This window comes from Suricata suricatta, chromosome 3, assembly GCF_006229205.1.
Source record: "Suricata suricatta isolate VVHF042 chromosome 3, meerkat_22Aug2017_6uvM2_HiC, whole genome shotgun sequence".
Lineage (NCBI taxonomy): Eukaryota > Metazoa > Chordata > Mammalia > Carnivora > Herpestidae > Suricata > Suricata suricatta.
In genome coordinates this window covers 10,317,610-10,330,724 of record NC_043702.1, presented here as the reverse complement: position 1 = coordinate 10,330,724, position 13,115 = coordinate 10,317,610, and the positions used below count along the sequence as shown (strand labels likewise).

General features: G+C 41.9%; 1 protein-coding gene across 1 annotated transcript in view; it reads left to right on the top strand.

Annotated features, from left to right (window-relative positions):
- Positions 1 to 13,115, top strand: part of DAW1 (dynein assembly factor with WD repeats 1) — a 48,830-nt gene that overhangs the window by 696 nt on the left and 35,019 nt on the right. The window contains exon 2 of the mRNA XM_029932902.1: positions 10,845 to 10,917. Coding sequence (XP_029788762.1) covers positions 10,845 to 10,917 — 73 coding nt within the window. The remainder of the gene's footprint in view (positions 1 to 10,844; positions 10,918 to 13,115) is intronic.

The following is a 13,115-nucleotide window of genomic DNA, read 5'->3' as shown; positions in this document are numbered from 1 at the left end:
CACAGAACGCTATGGTTTTAGAATGGGATACACTTGCCTCCACCTCTTGTTTCATAGGTGAGGACATGGTCATCTTTGAAGCATTAAGTGAAGACAATGGTCAGACATAGGGAAGAGCTCTCGGTTCCAATTTAGAACTCACTTAGACAATAAGCAGAGTATAAAATAAAAAGTTCGCAAAACTTGCTACAAAGCAGTAGGTGGCCAAACGTCCCTGCCTGATGAGAAGATTGGGCCTCTCTGCAGGATTAGGTGGGAGCGGCAGCAATTGTCTCCAATGTGACACTAACGCTTCTAGTAAAGATACTCATTTCCGCCCGCTTAGAGTTTCAGTTACAATAAGGCGAAAAGGCTCTAGATATGAGAGGTAGTATGGAGGGAGTTATAAATAGCTCGTTCTCTGTGCTGTTGAGAACTTGGGCTGCTGGATGTGGGCTGGTGCTGGTTCCCATAAATAGATTGTGAATGACTGACTTTCGTCCCTTTGCTGTGGAGTGTAGGTTAGCATGATGAGCTCTGGGGTCATAATAACTTGCTCTCACCGTTTAAAAATGTGACTTGGGCAATTTGTTTCGATCTATCAAGGTGTTTTGATCATCAGGTCACATGGTGGGAATAACACACATCTCACCGGTCTCCTGACCCTTTGCAAGTACTCTCTCTCTCTCTCATTTATCTCTTTCCCTTCCCAGCAAACCTCCTTGGAGAAACGTTTTCCTCATTTCTCTTGTTCCCTCTGGGACTCACTCCTATTGTGTTTTCAGTCTCACTGTTTCACTGAAACTGTGCTCTTCAAGATCCTCCATGCCTCCAACATCACTAACACACTGGCCACCTCTTAGGCCTAGCTTTCCTGACCTGAGAGCAACATTTGATGAATTTGGTCACTCTGTCCATGTCCATTGGCTTCTAAACCCACTCCCCCACCCCTGCTTCATTGTCATTTCTTCTTTGTCCGTCATGTTGGCTTCTCTTCCTTCTGATCTTGATGTTGGGAGTTTCCCAGAGCTCTGTCCTTGGACTTTTCTATCTATACTAGGTGATCTCATCCATTCTCAAGATTTAAAAACCTGAGTAGTCCTGAGTAATTCACAGCCTCCCTGATTATTCATTGGGGGATGTGGTGTGCATATTCGTCATCCTGTGATGTCTCTCCTATCAGTCAATGGCAGTTCCCTTTCTCCACAAGCTCATGCCAACACCTTGGGCTCATTCTTTCCTCCCATCTTGCACTCCCTACATTTGGTCCAGTAATAAATCCTACCAGATTGCCTTTATTTTCATTTATTAAATTTTTTTAACATTTATTCACTTTTTGAGAGACAGAGAGAGACAGAATGTGAGCAGGGGAGGGGCAGAGAGAGAGAGAGTGGGAGACACAGAATTGGAAGCAGTGTCTTCAGGCTCTGAGCTGTCAGCACAGAGCCCAACAAGGGGTTCAAACTCATGAGCCATGAGATCCTGACCTGAGCTGAAGTCAGATGCTCAACCGACTGGCCCCCCCCAGGTGCCCCTTACCAGTTTATCTTTCAAATATATACAGCGTTCTTGGAAGCAATACCTACCATCTTCTTCTATTGTTAGTGTGCTCACCCTTGCCCCACTTCTGTTCATTTTCAACACAGCAGCAGAATGACTATTAGAACCTAAATCTGATTATGTCAGTCTTAGGTTTGAGTCCTCCCATGGCTTTTCATTTCACTTAAAGTAAAAGGGCCGTGCTGAGAGCCGCCCAGGGCTCACTGGATGACACAGTCACAGTGAGGAAATGGCAGACGTTTGCACAGCTCCTGCCATGAGAAGTGAAACTGGTATCTCCTTCTGCTACTGGCTTATATTGGGAATGAGCCTGTTGTCATTACTTAGACCTCACAATATTCCAAATCAGACTGATATTCCCCAAACAGATACCTCATGAGAAGAAACCTATTCCTATCCTTACAAAGGAGATTTTAGATCAAAGCACTGTAGGTCTTTGTTAAAAGACTCTTCCAAAAGGCCCCTGTAGATTCAAAATATAGACTATGACAGGGTTAAAAACATAAGAGTTGCACTTAAGTCTGGCCCAGAGAAGAGGAGCCTAATTTGGAGATAAGAAATTGGAGACAAGGACAGAACATAGTCCCTTCCCAAGGTCCACATTCTACAAATACCCTCCCTTGTACTGACCTCTGTTATGAGGATGGATAAGAAAGCAGAAACCCAAGTCCAAGGCCAACACACATAGGGCCTCCATTGTGCTTACATCAAAGAAAAAGGCTTTCTTAAGCGACTTCTTAACAAGAGTTCTTTCTCTAGTGGTTATTGAGCTAGATAAAACAACTCCCAGCCTATCTATATACAACTTAATGTATGTTTTAATTTTAGCATTACTAACTTAAATAATGTGTGTTATCCTGTTTTTTACTAAAAACATCCTGTTATTCTCTTGGCTATAAGATTCATTCAACCTCCCTAGAAGTATGTTACATGACTTGGTTGTAGCTTCTTAATGAAAAACAAAGTCATAAAAATTGTCAAAAAAACAACCCATGCAAAATAAGATACGTTTGTTACTTTCTTTTTTTTTGTTTGTTTTTTTGTTTTGTTTTTTTTTGTTTTTTTTCTCCATAATATTTTATTGTCAAATTGTTTTCCATACAACACCCAGTGCTCTTACCCTTAAGTGCCCTCCACCATCACCACCACCTCTCTTCCCCCCTCCCCCTTCCCCCTCAACCCTCAGTTCATTCTCAGCATTCAAAAGTCTCTCAAGTTTTGTGTCCCTCTCTCTCCCCAACTCTCTCTCCCTCCTCCGCTCCCCCTGGTTCTCCATTAGGTCTCTCTTGTTTTCCTGCTAGACCTATGAGTGCAAACATATGGTTTCTGTCCTTCTCTGCCTGGCTTACTTCACTCAGCATGACACCCTCAAGGTCCATCCACTTTCCTACGAAGGGCCATATGTCATTCCCCCATGTTCATAGCAGCAATGTCAACAATAGCCAAAACATGGAAGGAGCCTAAATGTCCATCACCTGACGAATGGATCAAGAAGATGTGGTATATATTCACGATGGAGTACTACATGGCAATGAGAGGGAATGACATATGGCCCTTCGTTTGTTACTTTCTTAATCTGGGGGACTGACGTCAAGAATGAATGGGGTGGTTCTGCAAGAATGCTTCTGTAAAACCTGTTTCTGTACACTTGCGCTGATCAAAGCATCTGATCACCAAGAATTAACCATCTTCTGATGTCATGCTATCGTTTGACCTATAAATAAAGACCCCAAAACAGAGCAGAGATGCCTGCCCGGTGAGCAGAAAGAACCCTCTGTCTCTCTCATCCCTTTTGCCAACACCGTCCATCCTTCAGGGACCCCTGAACCTGCTGGAGTTCGACCCTGACAGAGCCGTGGTCTCCAAGGTCATCATCTCCAAGGCCTACAGGACCTTCCCTACCTTTGCCTTGGAGTCTACCCTGCTTCCCCTTTAGCAGAGCTGCTCCTCCTGGTGTCCCTGGGCTGAGCTGGGCATGCCACCCAGTGTCCCTGAACCATTTTCTCCTCTTTTCCCCTGGAATAATCTTCCCTGGACATCTACATGGCCAGTATTGTCATGCTTTTTTTTTTTTTTTTTTTAATTTTTAGTTTGGTCCTTGAAAGTAAGTAAAGGGAGAAAAGTGAAGCCCTCCCCCTTCTAGAATTTCTAGAATTGCCAGCTTCTCCTCAAGATATTTCATAGCCTTCTCCCCTGCTTTAATTTTTTTTTAGCATGATCTCAGCTCAATATACCACGATTTTAATTTGTTGATTTCCCTCAGTCACTCTCACTAGAATAAAAGTTTCATGAGGCATGGGACTCTTATTTTGTTTATAACCATATCCCTAGCACCTAGAGAAGATAAAGACTGGGGAATGAATAGGCATTCACACAGCTGTTGTATAAATGAGTTCAGAGTAGAAAACCTGGAGCTCCTCCTGAAATGTGAATAAATCAGACAGATGAGCCATAAGGTTCGCTGCGGCTCTGAAAGTCCAGGGTTCCAACAGCCATCTCACATTCCAATAAGGCTCTAGTCTCATACTTGCAACTATTGCCTTAATGATTATCTTACAATGAAGTCATATCACGTAGCAGGTTAGACACTTAATTTCTGAATTCCAGTCTTTGGTGAGCCATACAGTATATGCAAGTTTCCAAGGTACTTCTGAATAGCAGGTGGGTGTTGGAATAACATTATTAAGTAGGAAAAAAAATCACTCTCCGCTGAATCATTCCCATGTTACCTTTATCCCTCTGCAGTTTTGTTCCATCTCTTAATCCCCTGATTTCAGTCCTCCTACTTTCTTTGAGTAACATATAGGTCAGGAGCATTCCATTGTTGGCATCCGTGGAATGATGCCTCTCCCTCCTAAAGGTCCATGTGATAAGGCTAATCAAACATGGGCATTCTCTTTTTATCTTATTCATTAATTCATAAGCCCTTCACTTTGTGAAGAGTGGGTGTTGCATTCGTGCTTTTCAACTGACTCAGGTGTGACAGCCTTTGTCTTTTACTTCTTAAGTGCAGGCCTCTAGTATTTTGGGCCAGGAGAAGGAACTACATAAACATTAATTAAACTAGTTAAGGGGCGCCTGGATGGCTCAGTCGGTTTAGGTCCGACTTCGACCCAGGTCATGATCTCACGGTTTGTTGGTTTGAGCCCCACGTGGGGTTCTGTGCTGACAGCTCAGAGCCTGGAGCCTGCTTTGGATTCTGTGCCTCTTTCTCTCTCTCTGCCCCTCCCCTGCTCATGCTCTGTCTCTCTCTCTGTCTCTCAAAAATAAATAAAAAATGTTAAAAGATTTTTAAAAAGCCTAGTTAATATTCTGGGTACTTCAAAGGGCTCTGTTGGTTGAATGTGATCGGAGTAAGGAACGTTCACATCTTTTAAAGCTTAGCCTCTGAGAACATGGCAGAATTTTGGGGGTAGCAGCTTTTTAAATGTTTTGGGAATCATACCTATTACACAAAAATGCACAACCAGAAGATCCAGAAGATTAAGATGCTGTGGGAACCAGTCACACGTGTTCCTGGAGCGTATATTGTAGAAGTCCAATTTTACCAATTTTTCCAAAATCCAGCTGATTATTACATCATTATTTATTGAATAATTTAGGGGCGCCTGGGTGGCTCAGTCGGTTAAGCATCCAGCTTCAGCTCAGGTCATGATCTCACAGTTCGTGGGTTCGAGCCCTGTATTGGGCTCTGTTCTGACAGCTAGCTCAGAGCCTGGAGCCTGCTTCGGATTCCGTATTTCCCCCTCTCTCTGACTCTCTCCTGCTCTCACTGTCTCTCTCTGTCTCTCAAAAATATAAAAAGCATAAAAAATTTATTGAATAACTTACTCTTTCCCCATTAATTTAAAATATTGGCTTCACTTCATTTTTAAATTCCCATGTATTGATGATTCTATTATATTGAACTAATTTTGTGTCAGAACCACACTTCATTGTTTTATAGTTTGTTATAATATGTGGTAAGTTTTCAAATTAAAAAAATAGAATCATTATAATTACTTTAATTCAGAGATTAGCTTGACATCTTTATAATATTGCATTTTCTCATCTAGAAATGTGTCTTTCCATTTTATCACAATTTTTTAAAATGTTCAATAGCACAAAAAATTATAACATACAGCCAGGCCTTGTACATTTGTTTTTAATTTTATATTTAGGTGTTCAATGTAGTTATACATTTGTTCTTTCCTTTTCTTGACTCTTCCCTTGTCAATGTATCTAATTCTTACCTACTTCCAATCTTAGCTTTTTTATTCTATTTTCCTAAGCTCTCTTAAATCCTTTCCAGAACATATAACATACAAATAGGATTTTAGAAAGATTTTAACATCCATATTTGGTGAAACAGTTAATGTGGAACATGAAGGCTATTTTTACTCTAAAGAAATAACAGTATTTATGATGGTTTGCCCCTCCACTGGATCCTTTCTTTTTTTTTTCTTCCTAAATTTGCTTCTTAGACTAGAGTCTGGCTTTAAGACTTTGATATGAAAGAATCACTTCTTGGGGAAATGAAACAAAGTAAAACTGTACCTCCAAACCAGCTTGTTGGGTACAGCTGTTCTGTCACAGGTCCATGGTGTTCTGGGCAGTGTGTTGTTTTTGTTGGTGTTTGGTTATTCAAAGCATTTGGAGTGATTTTCCTGTTCTAAAATGTTACACTTTATTACAAATGGCTGCCTGGGTTTACCTACTTAGGTTGTGACAAATCTGGGAAGCCCACTGGGTTCAGGCGAATTCCTTTTGAGACTAGTTGTGCAGTTGGGTGATGGGTGATGTCTGACACTGAGAAACAGGCTATCTAAGAAACAAGATGGAAGGGAAAGATCTTGAACTTGTTTCAGGTGCAGGTGAGGTACCAGAGTGTCTGGAACTCATAGGAGGTCTAGACGGGAGGGTAATTTTTGGCACCGATGGCAGTTGAAGCCACAAGGATAGGTGAATTTATACGGAGGAAAAAAAAGGTACTGAAAAGGGAAGAATTCCTAGACCGGCACTCTAAATCAGTAGTTGAAGGTCAGGCAGAAGAGAAGGAATCAATAAAGACTGGAAAATAACAAAGTGGGGAAAAAGACGGAGGGATTTCATAAAATCCTATCGAGGATAGTATTTGAAGGAGGGACTTGGTCATGATGTCAGTTATTTCTGAAAGTCCATGTGTCTTAAAGACAGGGACTTGGTAATTGCATTAAACAATCCAGAGACACACATCCAATCATCTGTCCGTTAGTTCATGTATTCAACAAGTACTGTTTGGACAGTTTCTGTCCACCAGATTTCATGGTAGATGCTGTTAGGGGTGAAGAGAAGGCAGACCCGGGAACACCTAGTCTGGTGAGTCTGATGCTGCTAGGGCAGAAAACAGATCGTAAGACAAAATGGGGCAGGCACCATGGAGGGAGAAAGGGAAACCAGAGACAGGAAGTGACGTAAATCTGTTTGATCGTGTTGTTTGTACTTGAAGCTGGCCAAATCCTGCACTTACTGTGGGAAACCATCCTGACTCATTCCAAGGAGTCCTCCTGGCAATATGAAGAAGCAAATGCTTTTCTTAAAGATGTCACAATCTCACTGGTGAGAGAGGCTTTGATGCAATTTAATAAACTGACATGCAGGATGTGTCGCAAGGCAGTATTTGATGAATGGTTAGGTAATAAGCACCATTTAATGAGTTTCTGTGTACCAGGAACTTTATATACGGATTCCTTAATTTCTACCAACAAACTGAAGGTATTATCTACAGATAAGAAAAGTGGGATATAAAGGGATTACTTTACTAGTATCATGAAGGAAGAAAGGAATTGAGCTGGAACTCAAACGTGGGCCTCTTGGATGCCAAGTACATGCCTTTTCAACTCTGCCACATTCCATTTCAATGGTGTAGTGCTTTGGAAAGTAAATGCAGTGTTTTGGTAAAATTTCATATTTTCTCTTAATTTGAAATGCTTCTGGAATCATATCTTTTATATCAAATATTTCTGATAGAAACGTTTCTCAAATTGTAGCAGGACCCCTGGGGTCTCTTGCACCCTTTCATGGGGCCTCAAGGTCAAATTTCTTTACATAATAACAGTAAGATATCATCTGCTTTTTTCACTCGATTGACATTTGCGCTATTCTTACAAAAGGGAGGGAGGTAAAACTGCTAGAAACTTACTACAAATCAGGCGGTGCCCAAACTCCTCAGGGTGGTCATTGTATTTATTTCTCACTGACATAAATTTGCAAAAGGAAGACACCCCCTCAGTTTCACTTAGGAATGTCCTTGATGAAACAGTAAAACTCACTAATGTAGGGAGACGCTGACATAGGAGTGCTTGTACTCTGGGTGAAGAACTAGAAAGTACTCTGCATAGTGACGGTCCACATTGTTTTTGAGGTTGACATCGTGCAGTCCTTTGAGCTGAGAGATGAACTGGCCATTTCCTTCATGGAACCCCATTTTTACTTGAAGGACTGAAAAGCAAAAGTGGCTTTCAGACCTGGGCATTTGGAAGACACTTTGTTTGAAAAGGAGCAAAGTGAGCCTGAGACTTTGAAGCAAAACTGTCCACATCTCTTGCCAGTGATACAAGTTGAGCTTTCAAGCAGGAATCTGAATTTCAGAAAACTTGTATCTACTTCCATGAGCTGGGTAGCTTACAAATACCAAAAGAGTTTTCTGATGATAGATTCGGTAGTGATATGAACAACTGTGATTTTTGAGTGGATATTGTATGATTATACACATCAACATTTAGAAGATGTGCATAACTCAGGAAACTAATATTTTTCAGATGTCCGGTACATGATGTATAAACCATACATGAATAAAATATCCTTTGAAAGTGTGAGATAGACCAATGGATTTTAATGTAATGTACCAAGAATTAACTTATGTGGTTTCAGATTCTGTATTACAACTACTTTTTATGAATGAACGCTTGTTAAGTTTTAATTTAGTATTAAAGAAGATTATCCATGATTACCTGAAAATGCAGTTAAAATATTTGTCCGTTTTCTAACTACATATCTGGGTATGATCAGATTTTTCCCCATATACTTCATCTGAAATACCATGTAGCAACAACTTGAACGTAGAAGCAGAGATGAGATTCCAGCCGTGTTTAATTAAGCCAGGTATTAAAGAGATTTGCAAAAGTGTAAAGTGATGCTACTCTCCTTAGATATTTCTAAAAATATGTTATTTACATTAACGTGCTAGGACTTTGTTACTGCTATCTTAAAACAGTTTAACACACAAATTAAAAGTTTCTCAATTTTAATATGGGAAATATTACAGAAACTAAAATGCTGGCCTCCTCAATAATTTGAAGAATGTAAAGTGGTCCTAAGGTCAAAACTTTTGAGAGCCACTGGCTCACATTTATAGAGGAAGCACAAGAAAGTGGTTAAGAGGCTTTGTTCAGATTATTAAAAAAAACTTTTTTTAACTTTTTAATTTATCTTTGAGAGACAGAGAGAGACAAAGCATGAACAAGGGAGGGGCAGAGAGAAGGAGACACAGAATCCAAAGCAGGCTCCAGGCTCTGAGCTGTCAGCATAGACCCTGAAGCAGGGCTCGAACCCATGGGCTGTTAAATCATTACTTGAGCTGAAGTCGGATGCTTAAACGACCGAGCCACCCAGGCGCTGTTCAGGTTATTTTACCCCCTAGTAACTTATCTGTCTGCTGTTCAAACGGAACATATTCTATTGATCTGTCTTCAGGTTCACTGATTCTATCCTTTCTCCTCTCCACTCTCCTATTGAGCGTACTCAACAAGTTTTTCATTTGGTACATTGGATTTTCCAGTCATATGTAATTCCTATTTAGTAAAAACTTCTATTTTTCTTAGATTTTTTAAATTTCTTTTATTTGTTTCAAGTAAATTGATAAATGGTTGCTAAAGCATTTTTGACATCTCCTTTAAAATCCTTGCCAGATAATTCCAACCTCTGATTCACTTCCATATTTGTATTCATTGATTAACTTTCTGTGGTTCTTGCTGTGCTAGGTGATTTTTTACTGTATCCTGGGTATTGGGGGTTGTCGATTGTCTTTTCCTGTTTGTTGTGTCCTGGACATCCTGGCTCTGATGTTATCAGACTCCTGATCCTATCTGAATCTACTTTGCAGACTGTCCCCGTGTTTAGATTTAGCGTAGAAGTTCTGGTCTACTTTGTGGGCTTTAGTTTCAACGCAGCTTAATTTTTCAAGCCCTTGCAATGCTGTTCTGGTCTGCTTTGTTTCTCTGGTGCTGCTGAGGCCCTGCTCAGGTCTAGCTGGTGCTACCTGCAGGGTGGAAGGTACTTCCCAGGATGCCTGCGCTCACGGAGTGACCTGGAGGTGGGGGACAGGACTCACCCTGGTGACACCACTGGCTGAAATGCAGGAAGACACGTGCTTCGGTGCCTGGCAGTGGAGTGGGGTCTGACCCATCCGGGGACTTCTCTGTCTCTGCTGGAGACAGATTAGAGGCTCCCTGGGGTCCCAGCTGAGAAGTGGAAGTCGCGGACCCCTGTGGCTTTGTGATGCTGGGCCCGGCTCTGCAGGAGAACTGGGCCGGCCCAGGGCCTCCACCGAGGGAATCAGACTGCCTACGGGGCCCACGGGGGAGGTGGAGCAGGGCTTAGGGCTCCCAGTAGTTATGTTTGTTTGTTTGACTTCCCTTTTCCTGGTCCTTTGGCCACAGCTTTGCTGTGGCTTGGTTTTTGTTGGTTATGCTTTTTGGTGGCTCTGGGCTGCTGGTCACTCTGGTCTCTAGTTTAGGGGTGTGTGGGAGACAAAAAGAAAACCTAGGGAACTCATCGTGCTGCCTTGTGACCTCTAGCTGGTCCACCTTCTACCCAGCTTTCGATAATTTTAGCATTGTTCTATTATCTCAAGGGAATATAGCTGCATTTAGAGGAAGGGCTAGGGAAAAGTGAGTTCACACAATCTTGTTTTAGAACCAGAATCACTGTATTATGTTTTATGCCAAGAAACTTTCATTTTTTTAAATGTTTATTTTTGAGAGAGAGAATATGAGTGGGGGAGGGGCAGAGAGAGAGGGAGACACAGAATCGGAAGCAGGCTCCAGGCTCTGCACTGTCAGCACAGAGCCCGACGTGTGGCATGAACCCACGAACCGTGAGATCATGCCCTGAGCCGAAATCAAGAAGTCAGACACTTAACCCAGTGAGCCACCCAGGTACTCCAGGTACCGAGAAATTTCAAAAACTAAAAAAATTGAGACGAGAAAAAAAGTTACGGCAGAGTAGACTAACTCTTGACGTCGGTTTGTCATCCTCAGTGTTTAATGGCCTGTTTATTTTTGCAGGAATTATGTTGGAATATGAAACGAGTGGGGAGCTGAAGACCAAATGCCTAGATTTGCTCAACCTCAGTCCCAGGTGAGCCAGCTCTGTGATGCAACCTGGGTTTCCAGGCCAGATCTGTTCTTGGAAAACGCGGACCCAGGGCGATGTGAGGGAGGGCCGCATGAACTCACTGCACAGTGCTCAAAAAACGTCCCTCGGTGTATTATTTCCTACTTGCTTCAGGGACACCTGCTGTGGTGCCTGGCTGGGTGAGGACGAGGTGGGAAAGGGATGTCAGTCTGCCTTTTTTGTCTTCCTAAACAGACTTGCTGTTGTTTTTAATCTTTTAGTTGAGTGCAGTTTTAGCAAATTGTCAAGACAGGAGATCCCTCGTGCCCCATCCCACATCTCCTATTCTTTTTTTTTTTAATGTTCTTTTAAATTTGTTTTTGAGAGAGAGAAAGAGAAAGACAGTGTGAGCAGGGGAAGGTCAGAGAGAGAAGGAGACACAGAATCTGAAGACAGTCTCCAGGTTGAGCTGTCAGCATGGAGCCTGATGCAGGGCTTGAACCCACGAACTGTGAGATCATGACCTGAGCTGAAGCTCAACAGACTGAGCCACCCCGGCGCCCCACCACATCCCCTATTCTTAACATCGAGGATCAGTGTGGTACGTTGGTCAGAATTAATGAACCAGTATTGACAGATTATTACTAATTAAGGAACATATTCAATTTTCCTTGTGTTTTTTTGTTTTGTTTTGTTTTTTTGGGGGGGGTTGTTGTGTTTTTTTGTTTTTTTTATTTTTATTTATTTATTTATTTTGCTCAATTACCTTTTTCTCTTCCAAGATCCCACATTACATTTCATTGTCAAGTCTCCCCAGGCTTCTTGTCTTGGTGACAGTCTCTCAGACTTCCCTTCTGTTTGATGACCGTGTAACAGTTTTGAGGAATGTTGGGGATTGGCATTTTAAGAACAGTGCTGAGCCTGTGATTTGCCTGGTAGACAAACACCTCACGGGGCTGACTGTATTCCGCTCCCTCATCAGTTGTCGGGGGCAGACCGAGGAGGACGCATCTTTGTCTCTGAAGCTTGTTGTGCGCCAGGAAATCCTCTTGTGTGAGCATGTTCCGTTAGGAAATCCTATGCAAAACAAACAAACAAAAATCCTATGCAAAACTCCACTTCAAGAGACAGAATCAGGTCAGTAATGATCCCGTGGAGCCCATGTTCAGATAAGGTGAAGATATTTTGAGTGGGGGGAAAATTCTAAAACAAAACAAAAACACCACAATATGTGTTTCACAGTTGTGGGCCAGCGAAATAAGTGACTGGCCTAGTTTACTGTGATCAGTGGGACAAGGTCAGCTATGGGCAGCAGAGGGGACCTCTCCCAGACCAGAGTTAGATAGTAGATGAGTTGCTCTCCAGTGTGAACCCTCTTTCATCCCAATCAGACCTCTTGAGAGTCCTGGAGTTTGTTTTCGGGTGAGGACCGGGCATGGCTAGATGGCGATGGATTAGGTAGAATCCACTCCCAGGGCCAGGTGACCCCATGGAGAAGGTAGTCATTTGTTTGCCCATGGTGAGGGGCACTTGTGGGGGAGAAGCACTGGGTGTATTATGGAAACCAATTTGAAAATAAACTATTAAAAAAAAAGAATAAACGGTGGCAAAGATAATGGCACCGAATGTCATCTACAGCAATCATTGCTTTATCTATTTCCAGGGAAGACAAAGTCTAAGATCAAGTCATGATTTTGGGTTATTTTTGTAACTGATACAAATTACTGAGAAGTGTGATTCTGCCAGCATGCGGAAAGTTCCTTGTTCAACATTCGTTTACTAAGTCCATAATGATGTTCTTTGCACCTTCTCCATGCAAAGGTTAGATCCTTTCTGAGGCTCTAAAGATATTAATCTTAATCCCTACCTCAATGACTTTATTGTCTAGTTTACTAGAGAAACAACTTGTATAAAACAGAACATCATATGAGTGGCACAGATAAATGTCTATATGAGAAAATGTCTTGCAGGTAGAAATTCAGAAAAACACAGATTCTGTATTTTTAAAAAATGTAGATCTTTGGGGTGGTTCAGTTGGTAAATGGTCCGACTCTTGATTTCGACTCGTCATGATCTCAGGATTGGTGAGATCGAGCCCCATGTCAGGCTCTGCACTGACAGTACGGAGCCTGTTTGGGATATTCTCCCTCCCTCAATCTCTGTCCCTCCCCGACTTCCAAAGTCAATAAAATAAACATTTTTTAAAAAATGTAGATCCTGAG